At 42.5% G+C, this 26,642-nt stretch overlaps 1 protein-coding gene across 1 annotated transcript; it reads right to left on the bottom strand.

Annotated features, from left to right (window-relative positions):
• Window positions 1–232: 232 nt before the first annotated feature.
• LOC115111168 (snRNA-activating protein complex subunit 4-like) lies at window positions 233–25,976 on the bottom strand. The gene is made up of 25 exons (XM_065011438.1): window positions 25,852–25,976; window positions 14,454–14,594; window positions 14,264–14,304; window positions 14,098–14,176; window positions 13,913–13,944; window positions 13,660–13,800; window positions 13,398–13,523; window positions 13,231–13,309; window positions 13,052–13,133; window positions 12,760–12,861; window positions 12,446–12,518; window positions 12,182–12,346; window positions 11,745–11,895; window positions 11,268–11,374; window positions 11,028–11,122; window positions 8,842–8,933; window positions 8,650–8,735; window positions 8,104–8,559; window positions 7,590–7,679; window positions 5,571–5,751; window positions 4,554–4,624; window positions 4,117–4,173; window positions 3,412–3,451; window positions 1,301–2,889; window positions 233–852 (listed from the first exon to the last, which is right to left on the bottom strand). Exons 2-25 carry the CDS (start codon window positions 14,578–14,580, stop codon window positions 757–759), a joined length of 4,158 nt encoding a protein of 1,385 aa, XP_064867510.1. The 5' UTR covers window positions 14,581–14,594; window positions 25,852–25,976; the 3' UTR covers window positions 233–756.
• Window positions 25,977–26,642: the final 666 nt, after the last annotated feature.

Genomic DNA, 26,642 nt, shown 5'->3' on the forward strand with positions numbered 1-26,642 from the left:
CAATGTAATATTAATCCATTTAACCAGGGTTGCAAAATTCCAGTAACTTTCCCAAAAGTCCCAGCTTTTCCAGAAATCGTGGTTTGAGAATTCACAACATTGTTTATTCCGTCTTGATTCTGAAATTCTTTCAACCAGGATTTCTGGAAAACCTGACAATTTTGGGAAAGTTACCAGAATTTTGCATCACTCATGAAACCGCATAATCCTTTGGGCTAATAAATATTTGAATCCTTAATTTGAGGCTAATAAACTTTTGCATCCTGGCTAATAAACATTTATTCACAGGTAAGGTTCACCACAGAGGACATTTCGGGCCAAAAATAAAACAGTGACAGAATATAATGAGTTTTATAGCTAGTGTTTTCTGCACAGATTTAAACTATTATGCACCATGAAAATGTCACCCTCGGTGACCACTATGTGGTCTGCAAAAAAAACTGGTTGTTGAGAGTCGATCTGACCAATGTGCTCTGCAGATCCAATGTATACGCATTTATTAACAGAATGATTTATTACAAAATATGTACAGGTCAACATAATTATTATTATACATTGTGTAAATGGTTCAATTATAAACAAAAACAAGTACAAATATGAACCATTCATTAAGTACAATTTCAACAGCAACTATACTGTAGTGAGTGATGTCATAGATCCCTTTTTATGACACTGACATCAACAAAATTGGCAAGAACTTTTAAACACAAAAACCTGGTTTAACCCGTAAGATGACACATTCCAAAACTATTCCAATTACTCCATGTCTAGGTCACGGCTTTTATTTCTTGTGGTGATTCCAGAGAAGAAGGTGGCAGGATATCCTGTTCCATCAGTGCTTAGCAGAGGGGCCTGAGAAAAGAACATAAGATCTGCTCAACATTTACATTACATTTACATTTAAGTCATTTAGCAGACGCTCTTATCCAGAGCGACTTACAAATTGGTGCGTTCACCTTAAAACATCCAGTGGAACAGCCACTTTACAATAGTGCATCTAAATCTTTTAAGGGGGGGGGGGGGGTGAGAAGGATTACTTTATCCTATCCTAGGTATTCCTGAAAGAGGTGGGGTTTCAGGTGTCTCCGGAAGGTGGTGATTGACTCCGCTGTCCTGGCGTCGTGAGGGAGTTTGTTCCACCATTGGGGGGCCAGAGCAACGAACAGTTTTAACTGGGCTGCGCGGGAACTGTACTTCCTCAGTGGTAGGGAGGCGAGCAGGCAACAGTTCAGTGAGAGAAGAGGACAGAAAGGCAGTGTATCGAACATAAGGAGGAGGATTGGTTTGAGGCTGAACTCACCTGGAGTGTTGTTTGCTGTTCATACAAAGTATAGATCTGCATCCCTGGAGGGTTCCTGAAAGGTTCCTCCTCCACATCACTGTGGTCCGGGGTGGGAGACATGGGGAATTTGACTGGATTGATAGTAGCCAGAAGAGCAGGCATGGTGAAACAAGACAAGAAGCGAGCCTTCAGGAGGAGGTAGCCTGGGTTATGGATGAAACGCTCTGCCACGAGGCTCCGCACTGCCGCTACCTGCTGCTCCTCTTCCTGGTTCTCTTTCTCCTCTGGGTGCAGGACCATCATGGCACTAATTGCCAATGTTGTTTTACATTTCAGGAGACTCGACAGGGTATCCAGGCTGCTGACAAAGGGTGGAAGGTAGGGTAGAGTGACATCCAACTCCGGAAGCGCAATTCCATTCTTGCCATTCAACCACTCGCTCACTTTGGCCGGGTCCTCCATGAATATCAGGTTGGGATCAAACTGTATTACTTCTGGATTGCGGGGTGGAGGGACACGTTTAGGGGGATAAAGCTGCACGATTCGGAAGGCTCCCTGAGGGAATGAGGCTGGAAGAGAGCCTGGAGGGACGTTGAGGACGAAAGCCTGTGGCGGGCCAGTCTGTGGTCTAATGGGAGCCGAGATGACCGTGTTCTTGGGAACAGAGAGAACAGGTGACACTGCATTGAGCTGGGGACAAGTGGTTGCCACAGTCTGCAGGACTGGGTTAGTCATTCTCATGCTGTTCACTGGGTTGGTCATCCTTGGAGCAGTGTTGCTTATGAAGGTAGTGGAGGCGGAGGGAGAGGAGAAAACAGATGGGGAGGCAGTTCCCTGTGCTATGGATGATACAGAGGGAGATGGGCAGACATGGGTCACATTGGAGGAGGCCTGTGCTGCAGCAGCATTTAGTGTTAGAGGGACTTGCTGGTTGATAATAACAGGTGATGGACAAGCAGGTGCAAAAGCATTTGCTGGTAGATTCTGAGGTGTCATCTGAATGCCAATGCCACTGATTGGCACAAGTCCATCGCGCGTCAGGACCCAGGCAGTTTGTGGAGGGGACAGAATTATGTTAGAAAGTTGGCCAACCAGGTTTCCTTTGGGAGGACTTTGCGTACGGGCTTTCTTGCGTTTAGGCGACTGTTCCACTGACTTTTTTGCAATTGCAGCATCCTTGACCTCTTTGGGGGCCTGTGATTTCTCAGTAGGTTTGAGATTGTGTTTCTTTGCTGAAAGATTCTCATTTATCTGAACATTGACCCTGTCTATTATGATTGAGGATTGGACAGGAGCAGGGAGTATAGGTTGGCTGGGGGTTGAGGGTAAAGGTTGACCAGGGGTGGTAGGTATGGGTCGGCTGGGGGTAGAGGGTCCGGGTTGGGTAAGTGGAGAAGGCATGAGTTGTTGTCTGGAAGTTGGAGTGAATGGGACCATAGGATGTGGGGTGGACTGTACTACAGGCTGTCCAATGACAAAGGTCTGAGGGATCATCATCACAAGTTGACTGTTCTGTTTCTGGCTGTTCTGCTGCTCGTTTCCCTTCCGTTTCAGCATACTGGCTACCGTTCTGGGACCATGCCGTTCCGTTGTTTTTTTCAATAAAGCTAGAATAAAGTAAATAAAAAGAGGCATTTATGTAAAACATAATTCACATATGGGTGTAATTACCACAATTATAAAAAATAAATTTTACATTTAATATCAATGAATAGATTTGTTGTCTTTAAATAATTTGCAGTTGACCATCGCTGATCGGGGTGCTGAAGCTCTTAGCTAATTAATAAGTGATTTTGGGTGGCGAGAGCATGCAGAGAAAGTAAGCAGGAAGTGACTGCCCCTCAGCCTCAAGTTTCTCAACTTCTGTAGTTGAATTTTTTTTGTCTTCAACGCGCAGGAAAGTAGTGCACTGGTCTTCAAGCGCATAAACATCATAAAAGGGATCTGACAGAGGTCAATTCATCCACAAACACAAACATAATTGTATATACATTTTAAAATGGCTGCATTTTCATACATTTTTTTTAAATAACCACGAAGCCCATTCAAAACAGCATGGGAATAGATACGGAAGTAAAGGGGAAGTGGACATCAATGGCATATTCAATGCGATATACATAATATGTTACCCTGTTTCGCTTCCCAAGATCTGTGTCCCGTGAGTACCGCCTGAAACAGATAAATTGACATCACAATTGTTCTGTTCAAATTGCTTATACAGTGCATTTGGAAAGTATTCAGACCCCTTTACTTTGTTACCTTACAGACTTATTCTAAAATGTATTAAATTGTCCCCCCCCCTCAATCTATACACAATACCCCATAATGAAAAAGCAAAAACAGGTTGACATTTTTGCATTTTTTAAAAGAAATATTACATTTACATAAGTATTCATACCCTTTACTCAGTACTTTGTTGAAGCATATTTGGAAGCGATTACAGCTTCAAGTCTTATTGGGTATGACGCTACAAGCTTGGCACACCTGTATTTGGGGAGTTTCTCGCATTCTTCTCTGCAGATCTTCTCAAGCTCTGTCAGATTGGATGGGGAGCATCGTTGCATAGCTACTATCAAGTCTCTCCAGAGATGATGTTCGATCGGGTTCAAATCCGGGCTCTGGCTGGGTCACTCAAGGACATTCAGAGACTTGTCTGATGATTTAATTAATTTAATCAATTTTAAAATAAGTCTGTTACGTAACAAAATGTGGAAAAAGTCAAGGGGTCTGAATGCACAGTAAATAGCAATTATTATATAGATGCAAAAACCTAAAACTGTAAAGGTTTTAAAGTATGAGGACTTTTTGTTTATGGTGTAGTAAATTATACTCACTTGTTTGTTACGCATTGTAATTATCTGCTTACAGCCCTCAGCATCCACACGGAGGACCTGTTTCAGATTGCATTAGAAAATGCATAATATAAAATGTTCATATGATCAGGATCAGCTGACCATGGATTCAAAATATGGCATTATCAGTTAACCCTTTTCAGATATTCTGGACTGAGGTTATGATGCATTAATTTGGTACCATAATAGCTAGTCATGTGCTCTTGATATGCCAATAAAGAACATATGTTGTAAAATGTGTTCCATTTTTCCTGTATGTAGCGTGAAATCATTTGTGTTTGTCTATCAGCATTAGAATACATGCCAGAATTTCTGCATAGGCCTAGGTGCTCGCATCCATAAGAAAAACCCAACTAACATAATGGCATTATTGTGCTCATTCATATAAAAATGTTGCCCCCACTGGGTTCATTCCCTACTTGCAGAAAGAACAAGAACACTGGGGTCTTGGTGAGTCCAATGCTCTCTGATCTCTCTCGCACCATGTCAGCTACAAAAACAAGAGAAAGTAGGATAAATTTAGAGTCATATACACTGACTATATAAAACATTAAGAACCCCCATTCTTTCCAAATACTTATTTTCCACCATAATTTGCAAATTCATTAAAAAACCTACAATGTGATTGTCTGGATTTGTTTTCTCATTTCGTCTGTCATAGTTGAAGTGTACCTATGATGAAAATTACAGGCCTCTCATCTTTTTAAGTGGGAGAATTTGCACAATTGGTGGCTGACTAAATACTTTTCCCCCACTGTATGTCTGAATGTTCCAAGAGTGCCACTTTTCTCCTCCATAGCTGTTGCTAAGTGATAATTGAAGCTTCCGCATTGTGCTGTTTATTTGCAATTTGTTGACATCACAACACAGTACAGACTTGGATACACATTATCCCGAATGTGAATCAATAAAAACATGTTACATTTGCAGCTCTGTTTTGCTTGTTTTACAGTGGGTAATTTCAGAGGGAACCATCAGAGGTACTCTCGTATCGTTACATCACCAACATGTATAGAATAAAGGCGCTAACATAGCAGCCATTTTAAAACCTGGCCAAGCTACCACCATACCCTGTTCAAAGGCAATTCAATCTTTTGTCTTGCATATTCACCCTCTGAATGGAACACATACACAATCCATGTCTCAATTATCTTGAGGCTTTCTTCTTCTTTAACCTGTCTCCTCCCTTTCATCTACACGGACTGAAGTGGATTTAAGAAGTGATATCAGTTAGGGATCATAGCTTTAACCTGATCATTCTACGGCATGGAAAGAGCAGGTGTTCGTAATGTTTTGTACACTTACTGTATATAACTCTGGGTCAAATCCTTGGTTCAGTCTTCCAAAACCCATTATTTAACAACAAGAACGCTAATTTTACTTATCTACAAGTGAGAGAAGTTAGGACGTATTACCTGTGACAACTCATAAAGTACCTTCACTGAGCTTGTTTGAAGAGATTGGTGGGGGCATAAGCACATTGCCCACCCAGGGAGTGACTGCCAACTGAAGGGAATAGTTGAGAGTGGTGTAGGTTTCACTGTTGGCAGAGGAGTACTTTTGCCTTGAGCAATTGTGGGGCGTCCCCTGGTCACTGCTTGTAGACCCACTGCTTTTCTGCAGACATGTACAGTACAAGTCAAAAGTTTGGACACACCTACTCATTCAAGGGTTTTTCTTTATTTTTTACATTGTAGGATAATAGTGATGACATCAAAACTATGAAATAACAAATCAAAATATTTGTTATATTTGAGATTCTTCAAAGTAGCCACCATTTGCCTTGATGACAGCTTTGCACACACTTGGCATTCTCTCAACCAGTTTTATGAGGAATGCTTTTACAACTGTCTTGAAGGAGTTCCCACATAGCACTTGTTGGCTGCTTTTCCTTCACTCTGTGGGCCAACTCATCCCAAACCATCTCAATTGGGTTGAGGTCGGGTAATTGTGGAGGTCAGGTCATCTGATCCAGCACAGCCTTACACAGCCTGGCGTTGTGTTGGGTCATTGTCCTGTTGAAAAACAAATGAAAGTCCCACTAAGCGCAAACCAGATGGGATGGCGTAATGCTGTGGTAGCCATGCTGGTTAAGTGTGCCTTGAATTTGAAATAAAATCACAGAGAGCGTCACCAGCAAAGCACCCCCACGCTTCACGGTTGGAACCACACATGCAGAGATCTTCCGTTCACCTACTCTGCGTCTCATAAAGCCACGGCGGTTGGAACCAAAAATTTCAAATTTGGAATCAGACCAAATGACAGATTTCCACTAGTCTAATGTCCATTGTTTGTTCTTCTTGGCTCAAGCAAGTCTCTTATTATTGGTGTCCTTTAGTAGTGGTTTCTTTGCAGCAATTCGACCATTAAGGCCTGATTCTGAACTGTTGATGTTGAGATGTGTCTGTTACTTGCACTCTGAGTAATTTATTTGGATGCAATCTGAGGTCCAGTTAACTCTTATCCAGGTCTTCCATTCCTGTGGCGGTCCCCATGAGAGCCAGTTTCATCATAGCACTTGATGGTTTTTGCGACTGCACTTAAAGAAACGTTCAAAGTTCTTGAAATGTTCTACATTGACTGACCTTCATGTCCTAAAAGTAATGATGGACTGTCATTTCTCTTTGCTTATTTGAGCTGTTCTTGCCATGATATGGACTTGGTCTATTACCAAATAGGGCTATCTTCTGTATGCCACCCCTACCTTGTCACAAAAAAACTGATTGGCTCAAAATCATTAAGGAAAGAAATTCCACAAATTAACTTTTAACAAGGCACACCTGTTAATTGAAATGCATTCCAGGTGACTACCTCATGAAGATGGTTGAGAGAATGCTATGAGTGTGCAAAGCTGTCATCTAGGCAAAAGGTGGCTACTTTGAAGAATCACAAATATATTTTGATTTGTTTAACACTTGTTGGGTTACTACATGATTCCATATGTGTTATTTCATAGTTTAGATGTCTTCACTTATTCTACAATGTAGAAAATTGTAAAAATAAAGAAAAACCCTTGAATGAGTAGGTGTGTCCAAACTTTTGACTGGTACTGTACATAGAAAACAGAAGACACACAACACAGGCTTTGCGAGAAGACCTCTGTATTAACAAAGCTCAATTTCCATCATCGATTGAGCTAGATAGGCTATGCAACGAAACCTTAGAGCACACAACTATTTTAACACACTGTTCTTACCTAGATTCAAGCTTTTACTATATTTATTTGTATGAAACAATAGGATTTATTGATGGATTCTAATAATAAAACATTTTATCAACATTTCCTTTAAACAAAAATCTAATCTAATAAAATCTATTTTGACAAATGAACAAAAATGTATCCACTGGAATCATATTTGTTTGGGATAAAAAGCAATTGAAACACCTGTTCTACCACATAAAGAGAGGCGAAATGAAAATATTTTTGTAATTTTGAGTGTCACCTGGCAACTTACATGTTTTGTGGCATTTGTTTTCTTCCAAGTGATCAGGTTCCTCACCTCTCCATAGCATACCTGGAGCATGGCCAGGTCACTGTTGCAATCCTTTAGAAGGAACACATACAGAGAATGTTGCATGCTCAAAGCAGGAATCAATTGGTTAGCCAGCTAACTTTACTACATATTCTAAAATAAGAATCATATATTTCCGCGTTCATAAACAAAGAGACTCACTTTAAAATGAGCTACACAGCTGATGAACGATTGAATGTTTACTAAATGTTAACTGCCTCGTGATCCCATTTTGTGATACATTCAGATTAACTTAATATGTAGCTATGGTTACTGATGCAGATCTAGTCTCTGCTTTATGATGGTGGTATTTGGGAACAAAATGACAATGGTTGCACTCATTTTAGGTTGCCAACTTCATATAGGCCGGTCTAGGGATGGGTGTTCAAAATCTGCATACGCTATACACATATTGGTGCAACGAATCACATGACTGTTAATAAATAAATGCTGGTACCTTCTTTGCCAGGATTGGGGGGTTTTGTCCAATGACAGTGGCCGCAGGCTCGCCAAAGCGGTCCAGGACGGTGGAGCGGACCACCATGAACTTGCGTGCTGCGGCCTGGCTGTCCGTCGCTGCCTGCTCTTGCGTTGTGTACTTGCTGGGCCATTCAACCATCACACTCCTCACCATCCCTTCAAACTGCTTCTCTCGCATGGGGATCCATTGCTCCATGTCTGGTTGGGTGTAGTCTTCAAAAATGTCACTTTCCTGATCAGATCCGTACAGTTCAGAGAATTTCTGTTTCTTCTCGTCGTCACTGTCCATAAATTCCATCTTGACGCTCTCCTCTTCATCGGCGCTTGAGTGCACATCATTGTCTAGCTTCTTCAGCCTACTCTTGATGCTCCTCACAGCCACTGCCTTTCTCCTCTGCAATCCTCTTCTACTTCTGTCCCTCCGAGGTCTGGGCTGTTTACAAAAATACGAGAGTAATTAACTAGATGTTCAGTGTACAGACTGAGTTGAGAAGGACAATAAGGCTACATAGTCAACACTCACCTTGTACCCTGTCATTCTCCTCCACTGTTGAAGGACCTGGCTGTCAATTCTGTTAGGCATTTCAGCAGCTATCTTAGCCCATTTACCTATAGAAAAGGACAAAATAAACTGTTAGACCTGATTATCAAGAAAGGTAACCCGATTCTTTTGATATAGTTTCTATGCGAGTCAGCTTTCTATAGCAGTTCCTACATCCATATTTCTCCACCAATTGTCGGAGTTGCGCCTTTTCCTCCTCGTCAAATGGCCCCTTCTTCACGTTCCCAATCAGGACGTCCACATACCTACAGAATGAAACAGCGGTTTGTCAGTAACCGTATATTCTAATTAAGCAAGGCCGAGGGGTGTAGTATATGGCCAATATACCACGGCTAAGGGCTTTTCTTATACACAACGCAACGTGCCTGGATACAGCCCTTAGCCATGGTATATTGGCCACATATCACAAACCCCTGATGTGCCTTATTGCTGTTATAAAATGGTTACCAACGTAGAGCAGTAAAAAATATTTATTTTGTCATACCGTGCTATGCGATCTGATATACGGATGGCTGCAGCGTCTAAAATTAACACCCCGCCACCTGCGGGTAGATTTTGGCATTGGAGTGTAAAGATGTCTATTTCACCAGCCATGTTGGCGGGTGTTCAGGGCTCCACAGTGCGAGCATTTCACTCGCATTTGTGAATAAAAAGGCAAGTATGATCACATTTATAGTCAAATAAACGCTGCAGTAGCTGTTTTCAAAGTATTTCTGCCGTTTAGTTTCATAGCTGGTAAATTAGTCGCACATAGTCAAACTACGAATCCTACACAGCCTATTGCACTTCGAGCTGCAACACTGCCTGGCTGGGGGCTGTGCGCATGTTAAGAGCTGAGTGACAGATTCATTTTTTGAAGCGCTGCGCACAGGCATAAAAATTGGTATAATTGACTTGAAACCCAAATCTACTGAAGTGAGATTTTGTCCTTGTGTTTCTTGGCTATTTACATTGTTTTGTTCACAAGCTAGGCTGTTTTTCTATGTTTGAGTTTCACCTGCTAGGGAAGAGAAGACAATGCTTTTACTATTCAGACTCACAGTCACAAACATGACTGGAGTCGCACTACCATGGTAACCTCATTTTTAGTCTCATCTGTGATATTTTGGTTAAAAAGACTCCGGTCACAAAAAAAATATTAAATTTAACAATATACCACGTTACGTCTTACTAGTAATACATTTGTTTTAGAAACATTACAAAGCATGTTCATACATTTTTTTTGTGTTTTGTTGGTGTAATTTTAGCTGAATTTTTTAAATATTTTGTCTGAAACACATATTTTGTCTGATAACACATTCTGAGTCGTCATAACAGCTACATAACTTGTCATAATACTTATATTTAGACCTGTTGTGCCTATATTGCATTATTTTATGGAAGGTTATGCCACATACATAATAGTGTGAAAACCCACAAAACCTACCAAACATGGCAAAACATTCCATTTCACCATAGCCTACTTGTCAATAATATGTTTGCTATAAAACATTTTCTGAAATTGACCATATTAAATTATCATTGTAATTGCGTACAAATTGATGTCAGACATGCACCTACCCCAATGCGCTGTTACTGATGACTGGGATGAATGCAGGAGCAGGACTAGACACCCTCTTTTTGACTGATGAAGGGCATGTACGTGACAGGCCTATCTGGCTTATATATGATTATGATGGTCATAATGCTTCTTGACAGTATCAAAGTGTATTTTCTTAGTACAAGTAAAAAGACACAGGATGGTCATTATACTTCATCATGAAGTGTATTCTCTGCAAGTTATATAAAATATGATGGAAAAAAAAGTGACTAAATAATTTATTAAAACAAAGGACTTCAGAAACAAACTTTCAAACTAACGGAAACTTCTCGGCAGGGAAAAAAACTATTAGCATAAATGTGGGTTTTCACACTCTTATGTGGGCGTCATAACCAGCAATAAAATAACACAATGTCACAACAGGTGTAAATATATGGGTCATGACAGTGTTATGACCCTATTATGGCAGGTTATGTCAAATGTTATGACATATGACATGTTATGAGCGTGTAGTAACGTGTTGACGCTTGGTTTCAAGTAATGTGTAACCAAAAAAATCTGAGTGGCTGGTAGATATTTTGATCTACCTGGCACAGTGGCTAGTGGACTAAAAAAATATGTCATGCCCTGCATGGCTGTCAGCCAATCAGCATTCAAAGCTCGAACCACCCAGTTTATAATACTTTTTCAAGTTTGAGTTAACTAGAATAGGGTGGCCATCAGGGAGACTTTCAGTGAACGTCGTGAGAGTTTGGTCAATGCGTTGGCTCTATCGAGCAGAGTCAATAGAAGTCTTCACCTGTCCCTACACTGGCTATCATTTCTGCCAGGCACATCCTGACGCATCTTCCACCAGTTCCCCGCCCCATGTTTAGCCACTGCTCTCAGTAGCATCTGCAACAACAAACAAAAATCAGAGCACAACTTATATTATCAAATATTTATACTGTACATATGGGGACATCACAACATTTCCTGGGAACAGATTAGATGAAGCTAAAGATACTATTCCCAACAAAAAAAGCCCTCCTGCCCATACCTCATCTTCTTCTTTAGACCAATGGCCTTTCGTGAGGGTGGGGTCCAGAACCTGAGTCCACCGATACATCAGCTGGCATGAATCCCGGCCTTCCATGAAATAGGAGACTGGAGTACAACAGAAATCATGGAGCTGAATTCCCAGAATCCAACACATGATGCACTACCATGACAAGCTACAGTATCTTGTATTGAACAAGCACTTTTTCTGAAGAGAAAAATCAGTAGAATAGAGCAGTGGACAGTACCTTGAGAGCTTTGCATTTATATTTACATTTTAGTCATTTAGCAGAACTCTTATCCAGAGCGACTTACAGTAGTGAGTGTATACAATTTCATCAGTTAACGCTCCTACTGGAGCCTTACAAAGATGGGTACATAAGCTGGGGACAACAATAACAACTGTCATCGATGTGCACTAACAATAACATAGATGATGAGTAAAAGCCAGGGTGTACATTGGGTGGTGGGGACTTACTCTGGGTGTAAGGGATGTAGTTCCCTATCCGCATCTTCTCCACCAGCTCTCTAAGGATGTCGTCCTCCACTCCGCACCACATCCTCCTCTTGAAGTCAGTGCAGATGTAGCGTTGGTATGTCTGGAGACACATGAAGGCTGTCCTGTTGGTCTGTGTGTGACAGACAGAGAAGAGGACATGAGTTCAGAATGGACAAACCTGAATAGTTTACACATTCAAAGAAATTGGTCATGTTAGGATGTTCAGGGAATTACACTTGACCTACCTACAACCGAGAAACCTAACGGTTCAGTATCAGGTACTTCGCTCTAAACAAAGTATAATCAATCAATCAATCAAACTGTACAAATCAGGACTAGAAATATCAGCTCTGGATCCCACTGATAGGAGAGCGTAACAATCATGAGGCTATTTGACCAATACGGTCTGGTCTTACCCCAAGTTTATCAGCAATCTGATCCCAGTTGTGGTGCCCATATTTCACAGCAACTTTCTTGAGCATCTCAATTTCATCTTCCTTCCAACTGGCTTTATTAATGGATGGATGCAGGTAGTTCTGCCAAAAGCTTTTTATGTCCTCAGCTTCACGGATGCCTTCAAACTTGATAGGAATAAGATGTTAGCATCAACATTTAAGCCTTTTTAGCAATAGCAAAACAAACACATGAATAGAGGAGAAGACAGCAGTTACTCGACCCACATCAATATTGGAAATCTTTTGCCAGTCATGGTCATCATAGCGGCCACCCATCAGCTCATCCTCCTTCAGTGCACTGCAAGGGAAAGCAGATCCGGCAACAGTTATATAGAAATGGTTTGACTCAGGAACCACAAAAGGAGTTGGAGTCCATGAACATTACAATACATATGGATTAAACAATTCAATCCATTTAATCTCTTCATGTAAAGTGAGAACAAACACAAAACAGACATGTCTGACAAGATAACCAGTGTCATCATGGAATTAATAGGCTAGATTGTTATTTCCTGTAAAATAGTTATGATGGTAATCACCTGATGGCCTCAATGTCCTTTTCAATTGCAGTGATTTGTTTCCGCAGGATTAGCTTTTCCACGTCTTCAGCTTTGGCCATTTTCTGTGTAAGGTATTCAACCCTTTGAGACAAAATCATGTCATTCATGTAGGCCAATTTGTTAACACCAATCCTAAAAATGTTTACCTACATTTCATAAACCCTATGTAAAAATCTGAAGTTTTGCTCCTGTGATTTTCAAAATGTAGCAAATAAGACATTCCCATTATCAAAAGATACCATTCAGGGGAAAACAATCACCCTTTACTTACTTGGACAGCTTGGGCTGTATCATGCGTTTCATGCTGTCTTTGACCACAGCATTTATCAGCAGAGTCTTCTGCCACCCCTCCCCTGAAAAATATTTAAAGTCACTCTCCGATAATGGTGATGTCAGTTAACAAGGATGCAAGGAGCACTAAGGTCTAACAATTATTATTTTTAGGCTCACATTTTTTCATCTTGATGTCGTGAGTAGGTCTGATTCTTTTACTCATCTTCTCCCTGGTTTCTGGATTAGCGGGTGGGCCCTGTGGGAATTAGAGAGGCAATGTAAAATCATGTAGGTATAACCCCTTGACCATGCTCATATTGTACTGAATCAGAACTCATCCCAACCAGAAATGTGACTTTATCTCTGAAATAGGGCTTCAGAAAGCTCCCCAAGAAAAGCTTCAGTGTGGGTTCTCCAGATGTGGTAGCCTGGGGAGTTCCTGTGCCAGATAGCTGAGACGTAATCTCTTTCTGTTGGGAAAAACAACAAATATTACATCGCATGGACATTGCACAGCTCAGAGCAAAAACTTGAAAAGATTAATTGAACAGATTTCAGACTGTACCTTTAAGAGAAGCTGTGGGCTATTAGTTATTGGTCTCTTACTTGTTGCTGTTGATTGTCTGTTAACAGTTGTTCCAGGTACTCTAATTTCTCTTTCAACACTTCCTGATAAACCAGGTTAATTTGCAGACATGTATCTGTGTTCTGGGGTAGGTCCAGCTCCTCAGCACTGTCCTCTTCGCTCTACCAGACATGGGAGAAAGGAGAGCGCAAGGCCATGTTACAGTAACCTTATATCATGTAACAAACTGAAAACTGGAGTGCTGGAATTGTTAAAATGCTAATCAATACTAACCAATTCTGTTGAACTTCCTTGGCCATCCACATCTGTTTCAATACATTATAAAAGGGGTCACACTCACTCCCGGTATAAATGTATACTAGCAGGAAAACTTAAATCCCTGAAACAATTAATAACCTGTTGAAACAACACAAGGCAAGGTCCTTGGCTACCTGACAGAATCTCAGCATTAAATGCACCTGGACCAAGAGTGGACTCCAACTCTTCAATCTCCCTCTGTATTCGCTCCCGCTCTGCCTCCAGGTTCCCCGGAGAACCCTAGAAGAGCAGGTTGACATTATTTCTCAAATCCCCTGAAATAAATCATGGTCACAAGGTAATATTGGTGATGTCAATAAGTCTTACCAAATCTTCTGGTTGAGAAGCATTGTCGTCTGATCCATCATCTGACAGCAGTGAAAACAAATAACAGATTTAAGAAGCATGCCAAGGAGTTTTGAAGACTAAATTGTATTCTATGATTAGTGCAGGAGTCAGGGTGTCCTCTCTATACAAGCCCACTGCAACAATGTTTTAACATGCTTTAGATACCAACCAGATGCACAACTGTCTGAAGATAGAAGTTCAATGCTGGAATTGCTTTCGGGTCCAAGGTTTTGCTCCAGCGCCAAAATCTGGCGTTCAATTCTCTCCCTCTGTGCAAGAAGGTCATCCGAGGACATAATGAATGAGGCACCTTTTAAAAACAATGGGTAATGAATGATAACAAAACCAGGGATCAGCTAACAGCACAAAATACACTGAAAATACAGTAGCTAGCTAGTTAAGTTAACCTAAACATTACACTAGTTACAACATAGCTACAGATTATCTGGTGTAACAATGTGATTTAACCAAAGATGTTTGGTTTCCATTACTGGGAGTTACAGAATAGGTACTGTTTGTAACCCATTCATAGACGCTAACATAAGTGCATTCAGAAAGTATTCAGCAATATTTCCCACATTTTGTTACGTTACAGCTTTATCCTAAAATGGATTAACAAAAAAATAAATCCTCATCAATCTACAGACAATACCCCATAAAAGACAAAGAATAAACAGATTTTTAGAAATGTTTGCAAATGTACTAAAATTTTAAACCAGAAATCTTATTTACATAAGTATTTAGACCCTTTGCTATGACACTCGAAATTGAGCTCAAGTGCATCCTGTTTCCATTGATCATCCTTGAGATGTTTCTACAACTTGATTGTGGAGTCCACCTGTGGTAAATTCAATTGATTGGACATAATTTGGAAAGGAACAGTAACTGTCTACATAAGGTTCCATATTTGACAGTGTATGTCAGAGCAAAAACCAAGCCATGAGGTCGAAGGAATTGTCAGTAAGAGCTCCGAGACAGGATTATGTCGAGGCACAGATCTGGGGAAGGGTACCAAAAAATGTCTGTAGCATTGAAGGTCCCCAAGTACCCAGTGGCCTCCATCATTCTTAAATGGAAGAAGTTTGGAACCACCAAGACTCTTCCTAGAGTGGGCTGCCTGGCCAAACTGAGCCATCAGGAAATAAGGGCCTAGGTCAGGGAGGTGACCAAGAACCCGATGGTCACTCTGACAGAGCTCCTCTGTGGAGATGGGAGAACGTTCCAGAAGGACAACCATCTCTGCAGCACTCCACCAATCAGGCCTTTATGGTAGAGTGGCCAGACGGAAGCCACTCCTCAATAAAAAACACATGACAGCCCGCTTGGAGTTTGCCAAAAGGCAGCTGTCTGGTCTGATGAAACCAAGATTGAACTCTTTGGCCTGAATGCCAAGAGTCACATGTGGACTTGAACCCAATTGAATATCTCTGGCGAGACCTGAAAATAGCTGTGACGCTCCCCATCCAACCTGACAGAGCTTGAGAGGATCTGCAAAGAAGAATTGGAGAAACTTGAGGTTGTAATAGCTGCCAAATGTGCTTCAACAAAGTACTGAGTAAAGGGTCTGAATACTTATGTAAATGTGATAAGTTTGCTAAAAATAAAAAACTGTTTTTGCTTTATTTTTTTATGGGGTATTGTAAGTAGATTTATTAAGTAAAAACAATTGAATACATTTTAGAGTAAGACTACAACGTAACAAAATGTGTAAAAAGTCAAGGGGTCTGATTACTTTCCGAATGCACTGTACATTTAGTGCCTATTGCTGATAGTATCTTCTGGCTGGGACTTTTCTTAAGAGTCCAGACGCTCGTTCTGAACATTAAAACCAGGGGTTGGAACCAGTTCATCAGAACAGAAATCTGGACAATAAAAAAAATGTTCTAGGGACAAAATCAGAACAAAAGTAATTTATACTGTTCCGGAAAATAAGTTATTTTAAAAGCATGGGAACTGGTTAATAACTTTGTTTTACTTTCCAGGCATTTTTTTTACCAGTCCTACAATAAAATGCAATAGAGCACCTATGCAAAGCCCTCATTCCAGTGTATGCCTTCCTGACAGCTGAAAATCTTTGCCAGTGTGTGTGTGAAGGCTACCAGCCCCTCCCCCTCCAAAGCATAGCCTGCTGACGTTACAAGTGTGATTCAGAAATTAGGGAGAGAGATACTTAGAGAAGAATGGATTAACTTTTTCAATGCTAGTTCATTTTTTTATTTATTTTTTTACCTTCATTTAGCTAGCTAGGCAAGTCAGTGAAGAACAAATTTTTATTTACAATGACAGCCTACTGGGGAACAGTGGGTTAACTGCCTTGTTCAGGGGCAGAACCACAAATTTTTACCTTGTCAGCTCAGGGATTCGATCCAGCAACCTTTCAGTTACTGGCCCAATGTTCTAACCACTAAGCTACCTGCCACCCCAAGAATACTATAGTTACGTTTCACATTTTATTTATTAACTACTTTTATTATTTAAAAACTATAATAATCTGGTGCCACTCTGCACACACATACAGTGGGGAGAACAAGTATTTGATAACCTGCAAAATCGGCAGTGTTTCCTACATACAAAGCATGTGGAGGTCTGTAATTTTTATCATATGTACACTTCAACTGTGAGAGACAGAATTAATTTAAGTAATTCATTTGCATTTTATTGCATGACATAAGTATTTGATCACCTACCAACCAGTAAGAATTCCGGCTCTCAGACCTGTTAGTTTTTCTTTAAGAAGCCCTCCTGTTCTCCACTCGTTACCTGTATAAAAGACACCTGTCCACACACTCAATCAAACAGACTCCAACCTCTCCACAATGGCCAAGACCAGAGAGCTGTGTAAGGACATGAGGGATAAAATTGTAGACCTGCACAAGGCTGGGATGAGCTACAGGACAATAGGCAAGCAGCTTGGTGAGAAGGCAACAACTGTTGGCGCAATTATTAGAAAATGAAAGAAGCTCAAGATGACGGTCAATCACCCTCGGTCTGGGGCTCCATGCAAGATCTCACCTCGTGGGGCATCAATGATCATGAGGAAGGTGAGGGATCAGCCCAGAACTACACGTCAGGACCTGGTCAATGACCTGAAGAGAGCTGGGACCACAGTCTCAAATAAAACCATTAGTAACACATTACGCCATCATGGATTAAAATCCTGCAGTGCATGCAAGGTCCCCCTGCTCAAGCCAGCGCATGTCCAGGCCCGTCTGAAGTTTGCCAATGACCATCTGGATGATCCAGAGGAGGACTGGGAGAAGGTCATGTGGTCTGATGAGACAAAAAGAGCTTTTTTGTAAAAACTCAACTCGTCGTGTTTGGAGGACAAAGAATGGTGAGTTGCCTCCAAAGAACACCATACCTACTGTGAAGCATGGGGGTGGAAACATCATGCTTTGGGGCTGTTTTTCTGCAAAGGGACCAGGACAACTGATCCGTGTAAAGGAAAGAATGAATGGGGCCATGTATCGTGAGATTTTGAAACCTCCTTCCATCAGCAAGGGCATTGAAGATGAAACGTGGCTGGGTCTTTCAGCATGACAATGATCCCAAACACACCGCCCGGGCAACGAAAGAGTGGCTTCGTAAGAAGCATTTCAAGGTCCTGGAGTGGCCTAGCCAGTCTCCAGATCTCAACCCCATAGAAAATCTTTGGAGGGAGTTGAAAGTCTGTGTTGCCCAGCAACAGCCCCAAAACATCACTGCTCTAGAGGAGATCTGCATGGAGGAATGGGCCAAAATACCAGAAACAGTGTGTGAAAACCTTCTGAAGACTTACAGAAAGCGTTTGACCTCTGTCATTGCCAACAAAGGGTATATAACAAAGTATTGAGATAAACTTTTGTTATTGACCAAATACTTATTTTCCACCATAATTTGCAAATAAATTCATTAAAAATCCTACAATGTGATTGTCTGGATTTTTTTTTCTCATTTTGTCCATCATAGTTGAAGTGTACCTATGATGAAAATTACAGGCCTCATCTTTTTAAGTGGGAGATCTTGCACAATTGGTGGCTGACTAAATACTTTTTTGCCCCACTATAAATGTATCACTAGCCACTTTAAACAATGCCACTTCATATGTTTTCATACCCTACATTACTCATCTCATATGTATATACTGTACTCATTTACATTACATTTAAGTCATTTAGCAGACGCTCTTATCCAGAGCGACTTACAAATTGGTGCATTCACCTTATGACATCCAGTGGAACAGTAGTGCATCTAAATATTTTAAGGGGGGTGAGAGGGATTACTTTATCCTATCCTAGGTATTCCTTAAAGAGGTGGGGTTTCAGGTGTCTCCGGAAGGTGGTGATTGACTCCGCTGTCCTGGCGTCGTGAGGGAGTTTGTTCCACCATTGGGGGGCCAGAGCAGCGAACAGTTTTGACTGGGCTGAGCGGGAACTGTACTTCCTCAGTGGTAGGGAGGCGAGCAGGCCAGAGGTGGATGAACGCAGTGCCCTTGTTTGGGTGTAGGGCCTGATCAGAGCCTGGAGGTACTGAGGTGCCGTTCCCCTCACAGCTCCGTAGGCAAGCACCATGGTCTTGTAGCGGATGCGAGCTTCAACTGGAAGCCAGTGGAGAGAGCGGAGGAGCGGGGTGACGTGAGAGAACTTGGGAAGGTTGAACACCAGACGGGCTGCGGCGTTCTGGATGAGTTGTAGGGGTTTAATGGCACAGGCAGGGAGCCCAGCCAACAGCGAGTTGCAGTAATCCAGACGGGAGATGACAAGTGCCTGGATTAGGACCTGCGCCGCTTCCTGTGTGAGGCAGGGTCGTACTCTGCGGATGTTGTAGAGCATGAACCTACAGGAACGGGCCACCGCCTTGATGTTAGTTGAGAACGACAGGGTGTTGTCCAGGATCACGCCAAGGTTCTTAGCGCTCTGGGAGGAGGACACAATGGAGTTGTCAACCGTGATGGCGAGATCATGGAACGGGCAGTCCTTCCCCGGGAGGAAGAGCAGCTCCGTCTTGCCGAGGTTCAGCTTGAGGTGGTGATCCGTCATCCACACTGATATGTCTGCCAGACATGCAGAGATGCGATTCGCCACCTGGTCATCAGAAGGGGGAAAGGAGAAGATTAATTGTGTGTCGTCTGCATAGCAATGATAGGAGAGACCATGTGAGGTTATGACAGAGCCAAGTGACTTGGTGTATAGCGAGAATAGGAGAGGGCCTAGAACAGAGCCCTGGGGGACACCAGTGGTGAGAGCACGTGGTGTGGAGACGGATTCTCGCCACGCCACCTGGTAGGAGCGACCTGTCAGGTAGGACGCAATCCAAGCGTGGGCCGCGCCGGAGATGCCCAACTCGGAGAGGGTGGAGAGGAGGATCTGATGGTTCACAGTATCGAAGGCAGCCGATAGGTCTAGAAGGATGAGAGCAGAGGAGAGAGAGTTAGCTTTAGCAGTGCGGAGCGCCTCCGTGATACAGAGAAGAGCAGTCTCAGTTGAATGACTAGTCTTGAAACCTGACTGATTTGGATCAAGAAGGTCATTCTGAGAGAGATAGCGGGAGAGCTGGCCAAGGACGGCACGTTCAAGAGTTTTGGAGAGAAAAGAAAGAAGGGATACTGGTCTGTAGTTGTTGACATCGGAGGGATCGAGTGTAGGTTTTTTCAGAAGGGGTGCAACTCTCGCTCTCTTGAAGACGGAAGGGACATAGCCAGCGGTCAGGGATGAGTTGATGAGCGAGGTGAGGTAAGGGAGAAGGTCTCCGGAAATGGTCTGGAGAAGAGAGGAGGGGATAGGGTCAAGCGGGCAGGTTGTTGGGCGGCCGGCCGTCACAAGACGCAAGATTTCATCTGAGAGAGAGGGGAGAAAGAGGTCAGAGCACAGGGTAGGGCAGTGTGAGCAGAACCAGCGGTGTCGTTTGACTTAGCAAACGAGGATCGGATGTCGTCGACCTTCTTTTCAAAATGGTTGACGAAGTCATCTGCAGAGAGGGAGGAGGGGGGAGGAGGAGGATTCAGGAGGGAGGAGAAGGTTGCAAAGAGCTTCCTAGGGTTAGAGGCAGATGCTTGGAATTTAGAGTGGTAGAAAGTGGCTTTAGCAGCAGAGAGAGAAGAGGAAAATGTAGAGAGGAGGGAGTGAAAGGATGTCAGGTCCGCAGGGAGGCGAGTTTTCCTCCATTTCCGCTCGGCTGCCCGGAGCCCTGTTCTGTGAGCTCGCAATGAGTCGTCGAGCCACGGAGCGGGAGGGGAGGACCGAGCCGGCCTGGAGGATAGGGGACATAGAGAGTCAAAGGATGCAGAAAGGGAGGAGAGGAGGGTTGAGGAGGCAGAATCAGGAGATAGGTTGGAGAAGGTTTGAGCAGAGGGAAGAGATGATAGGATGGAAGAGGAGAGAGTAGCGGGGGAGAGAGAGCGAAGGTTGGGACGGCGCGATACCATCCGAGTAGGGGCAGTGTGGGAAGTGTTGGATGAGAGCGAGAGGGAAAAGGATACAAGGTAGTGGTCGGAGACTTGGAGGGGAGTTGCAATGAGGTTAGTGGAAGAACAGCATCTAGTAAAGATGAGGTCGAGCGTATTTCCTGCCTTGTGAGTAGGGGGGAAGGTGAGAGGGTGAGGTCAAAAGAGGAGAGGAGTGGAAAGAAGGAGGCAGAGAGGAATGAGTCAAAGGTAGACGTGGGGAGGTTAAAGTCGCCCAGAACTGTGAGAGGTGAGCCGTCCTCAGGAAAGGAGCTTATCAAGGCATCAAGCTCATTGATGAACTCTCCGAGGAACCTGGAGGGCGATAAATGATAAGGATGTTAAGCTTGAAAGGGCTGGTAACTGTGACAGCATGGAATTCAAAGGAGGCGATAGACAGATGGGTAAGGGGAGAAAGAGAGAATGACCACTTGGGAGAGATGAGGATCCCGGTGCCACCACCCCGCTGACCAGAAGCTCTCGGGGGGTGCGAGAACACGTGGGCAGACGAAGAGAGAGCAGTAGGAGTAGCAGTGTTGTCTGTGGTGATCCATGTTTCCGTCAGTGCCAAGAAGTCGAGGGACTGGAGGGAGGCATAGGCTGAGATGAACTCTGCCTTGTTGGCCGCAGATCGGCAGTTCCAGAGGCTACCGGAGACCTGGAACTCCACGTGGGTCGTGCGCGCTGGGACCACCAGATTAGGGTGGCCGCGGCCACGCGGTGTGGAGCGTTTGTATGGTCTGTGCAGAGAGGAGAGAACAGGGATAGACAGACACATAGTTGACAGGCTACACAAGAGGCTACGCTAATGCAAAGGAGATTGGAATGACAAGTGGACTACACGTCTCGAGTGTTCAGAAAGTTAAGCTTACGTAGCAAGAATCTTATTGACTAAAATGATTAAAATGATACAGTACTGCTGAGGTAGGCTAGCTGGCAGAGGCTGCGTTGTTGACTATGTAGGCTAGCTGGCAGTGGCTGCGTTGTTGACACTACACTAATCAAGTCGTTCCGTTGAGTGTAATAGTTTCTACTGTGCTGCTATTCGGGGCTAGCTGGCTAGCTAGCAGTGTTGATTACGTTACGTTGCGTTAAAAGAACGACAATAGCTGGCTAGCTAACCTAGGAAATCGCTCTAGACTACACAATTATCTTTGATACAAAGACGGCTATGTAGCTAGCTATGTAGCTAGCTACGATCAAACAAATCAAGCCGTTGTACTGTAATGAAATGAAATGAAAAATGTGATACTACCTGTGGAGCGAAGCGAAATGCGACCGGATTGTTGAGTGCGGAAGTTCTGTTCGGTAGACGTTGGCTAGCTGTTGGCTAGCTAGCAGTGTCTCCTACGTTAAGGACGACAAATAGCTGGCTAGCTAACCTCTGTAAATTAAGATAATCACTCTAAAACTACACACTCTAAACTACACAATTATCTTGGATACGAAGACAGCAAAGACAACTATATAGCTAGCTAACACTACACTAATCAAGTCGTTCAGTTGAGTGTAATAGTTGTGCTGTAATAGTTGTGCTGCTAATCGGTAGACGGTGGACTAGCTAACGGTGGACGTTAGCTAGCTGGCTAGCTGCAGGGCAGTGTAGACTGCGTTAGGACGACGAAATACGATAATTACGCAATTATCTATGATACAAAGACGGCTATGTAGCTAGCTAAGAAGAAATTGCTAAGATTAGACAAATCAAACCGTTGTACTATAATGAAATGTAATGAAATGTAATACTACCTGCGGACCGAGTGCAGATGCGACCGCTCGCTCCAACCCGGAAACCGGGTTGATACCTAGTCTATCACCTGATACCTAGTCTAACACCTGATACCTAGTCTAACACCTGATACCTAGTCTATCACCTGATACCTAGTATAACACCTGATACCTAGTCTAACACCTGATACCTAGTCTATCACCTGATACCTAGTCTATCACCTGATACCTAGTCTATCACCTGATACCTAGTCTATCACCTGATACCTAGTCTAACACCTGATACCTAGTCTATCACCTGATACCTAGTCTAACACCTGATACCTAGTCTATCACCTGATACCTAGTCTATCACCTGATACCTAGTCTATCACCTGATACCTAGTCTATCACCTGATACCTAGTCTAACACCTGATACCTAGTCTAACACCTGATACCTAGTCTAACACCTGATACCTAGTATAACACCTGATACCTAGTCTATCACCTGATACCTAGTCTAACACCTGATACCTAGTCTAACACCTGATACCTAGTCTAACACCTGATACCTAGTCTAACACCTGATACCTAGTCTATCACCTGATACCTAGTATAACACCTGATACCTAGTCTATCACCTGATACCTAGTCTATCACCTGATACCTAGTCTATCATCTGATACCTAGTCTAACACCTGATACCTAGTCTATCACCTGATACCTAGTCTATCACCTGATACTTAGTCTATCACCTGATACCTAGTCTATCACCTGATACCTAGTCTAACACCTGATACCTAGTCTATCACCTGATACCTAGTCTATCACCTGATACCTAGTCTAACACCTGCTACCTAGTCTAACACCTGATACCTAGTCTATCACCTGATACCTAGTTTAACACCTGATACCTAATCTATCACCTGATACCTAGTCTAACACCTGATACCTAGTCTAACACCTGATACCTAGTCTAACACCTGATACCTAGTCTATCACCTGCTACCTAGTCTAACACCTGATACCTAGTCTATCATCTGATACCTAGTCTACCACCTCTGTACTCCATACCATCTACTGCATCTTGCCTATGCCGTTCGGCCATCACTCATTTATATATTTTTATGTACATATTCGTATTCATTCCTTTACACTTGTGTGTGTGTAAGGTAGTTATTGTGAAATTGTTAGGTTATATTACTTGCTAGATATTACTGCATGGTCGGAACTAGAAGCACAAGCATTTCGCTACACTTGCATTAACACCTGCTAACCATGACAAATACATTTGATTTAGGCGTACAGAGGCCCATTAACAACCATCACTCCTATGTTCCAATGGCACGTTGTGTTAGCTAATCCAAGTTTATCATTTTAAAAGGCTAATTGATCATTAGAAAACCCTTTTGCAATCATGTTAGCACAGCTGAAAACTGTTGTCCTCATTGCGTCCATGTGGAGATGGGAGAGTCCCCAGGGCTTGCAGCGTGATCTGCGTCACAAAAATAACTGACTTCTATTTTACAGGCTGACTACGTTGCTCGCGTCGCCAAATAAATGTAGAAATCTATATTATTCAATTATTGCACCCACTGCTTGCGCGCGCCAACGAGCGTCTGCGTTGCCAAGGGCGAAAATAGAAGTCAGTTCTATTTGTGATGCAGATCGCGCTGCAAGTCCTGCCTCTCCCATCTCCTCATTGGTTTATTGATGCAGGTACCAAGTGCCATCTCCTTATTGGTTATACCCACGTGGGTGACTGAAAGATGAGGTCGGTGGCGGTAATGCACCTAATTTATGAAAGGTGCCAATCGCAATATAAAGTCAAGACAAGAAAAAGCTTATGAGGAGAGATGACTAGAAATGATTCGGTTGACTGTTTTATGTGTGGATTAAATGTCAGAGTAGAGGACCTTGTGCATTTCAGGTAAAATAACAACTCAATGTTTATATCTCAGGACAAATTAGCTAGCAACAGCAAGCTAGTTAAATAGGACCAATTAGCTAGCAAGTGCAAGCTAGCTAGCTAAATTGCCATAAATGTTTAATGATTTTCAACCTGTCCCCAAATTAATGTAATTGGTTCAGAGTTTGTTTTGATATTTTAACCAGCGTGTCATGATCGAGTTTGATGACAAATAAATTGGTGCGCGTGCGCCATCGTGCATACATTTATTTTGTCCCCCTACACCAAACGCGATCCCGACACGCAGTTTAAAATATCAAAACTCAACCAGTGACATTAATTTGGGGACATGTCGAAAAGCATTAAACATGTATGGCAATTTAGCTAGTTACCTTGCATTTGCTAGCTAATTTGTCCTATTTAGCTAGCTTGCTGTTTCATCTTTGAAATTATATGGTGATTGGCATCTTCACTTTACCATGACAACCGGCAAAACATTTCATCTTTCAATTACCCACGTGGGTATAACCAATGAGGAGATGGGAGAGGCAGGACTTTCAGCGAGATCTGCCTCAGAAATAGAAAGGAGTTCTATTTTAGCCCTTGTTGGCAACGCAGACGCTCATTGGCGCAATCGAGCAGTGTGGGTGCAATAATTGAATAATATAGATAAATATACATTTATTTTGCAACGCCAGCGGTGTAGCCAGCCTGTAAGGCGCTAAAGAGGGTAGTGCTACAGCCCAGTACATCACTGGGGCCAAGCTTCCTGCCATCCAGGACCTATATAAGCGAGCGGTGTCAGAGAAAAGCCCATTAAATCGTCAGAGACTCCAGTCACCCACGTAATAGACTGTTTTCTCTGCTACAACACAGCACCGCAAGCCGTACCGGAGCGCTAAGTCTAGGACTCAAAAACGTTTGCCCATTTTGTACGCTACTGGTACTCGCGGTTTATTATCTACGCAGTCACTTCACCCCTACCTAAGTGTACAAATTACACACACTGACCTGGTACCCCCTGTATAAAGCCTCGTTATTGTTAATTTGGTAAATATTTTCTAAACCAACAGTGCAGTTCAAGAAGAGTTAAGGGCTGGTAAGTAAGCATTTCACCGTAAGGTCTACACTTGTATTCGGCGCATGTGACAAATAAAATGTTTGATTTGTGAATAGTTACCACAGGCACAGTCATAATCCCCGCCCATTTCTACAATTTTTCTTAACATTTGGTTTTAAACCCAATTTGAATCACACTGCTAATCTTATGTCCACCCTTAAATTAAGACAAAGTTAATTTTTACAATATAGCCAATTTTGACTTTGTGGCTGTGGTAGGTAGCTCGCAAACTAGTGGAAACTCGAGCTGGTGGGGCGTGTTGGATCCATGCGCGAGCAGCAACGACAATTTAACATTTGCAGCTAATTCAGTAACTAACAAACAACACTTGAAATAACCCTAATGCAAAAGCAACATCCGTCAATTTCAGCATCAGTCAAAAAGTCTGGTCTCATTTAGCTCGACTTACCAAGTGTCAAATGCAGACAGGTTAAGAGATGTCTTGTTATGATTTACAAAATATGATGTAAATATTAAAACAAGTAACTGGCTCGCTAGCTAAATCCCAATGAAATTGTTTGGCATGCTTATTCGTTTAACATCTCGACGCGCCGCAAACAACACAGCTGAAACATTAACATTTTTCCCAGCATGCAATTTTGAAGGAATCAAAGTTGGTTATTTTTAATATCGTGGCATTCATAAACAATTTAGATTATCTAATGTTCCAACTCAATTCCTTGATTAAAACAATCAAATGTAGCTTTGTAATCTTCAAATTCATGAAATACCCACCATGCAACCCAAACGCCACAGTAAACGTCACTGGTTTTACATGCAGCTCCAGTTTTTCAACGTTACTCGCTATCCGGAACCCCTGGGATGAACTCTAAAATTGTTAATGGTAAGGATTAAGGCTATGGATAGCGCTAACAGTTTCTTAACCCAGAGCATTTAAACATATATATATTTAGACAGGGAGTCAATGCTAAAACCAAAGTATATTTTCTAGATTAGTCCTGTTTAGCACAATACACACATTAAACTACACATACACATTAGACTAGAGGGAGTGGGGTTATGGATTGAGATTATGTACACGGTGGTGGCTGGTGGGATCATCATAACTATTATCCAATCAGAACCCCCAAAAATGCTACATACAGTATACATGACATTCATGAATACCAATGAAATGAATGCCAAATGTCCACTTTACCTAGTATAATAATGTATTTACGTATGATTTAATACTGTAAT

This window comes from Oncorhynchus nerka, linkage group LG27 (assembly GCF_034236695.1).
Source record: "Oncorhynchus nerka isolate Pitt River linkage group LG27, Oner_Uvic_2.0, whole genome shotgun sequence".
In the NCBI taxonomy this organism is placed as follows: Eukaryota; Metazoa; Chordata; class Actinopteri; order Salmoniformes; family Salmonidae; genus Oncorhynchus; species Oncorhynchus nerka.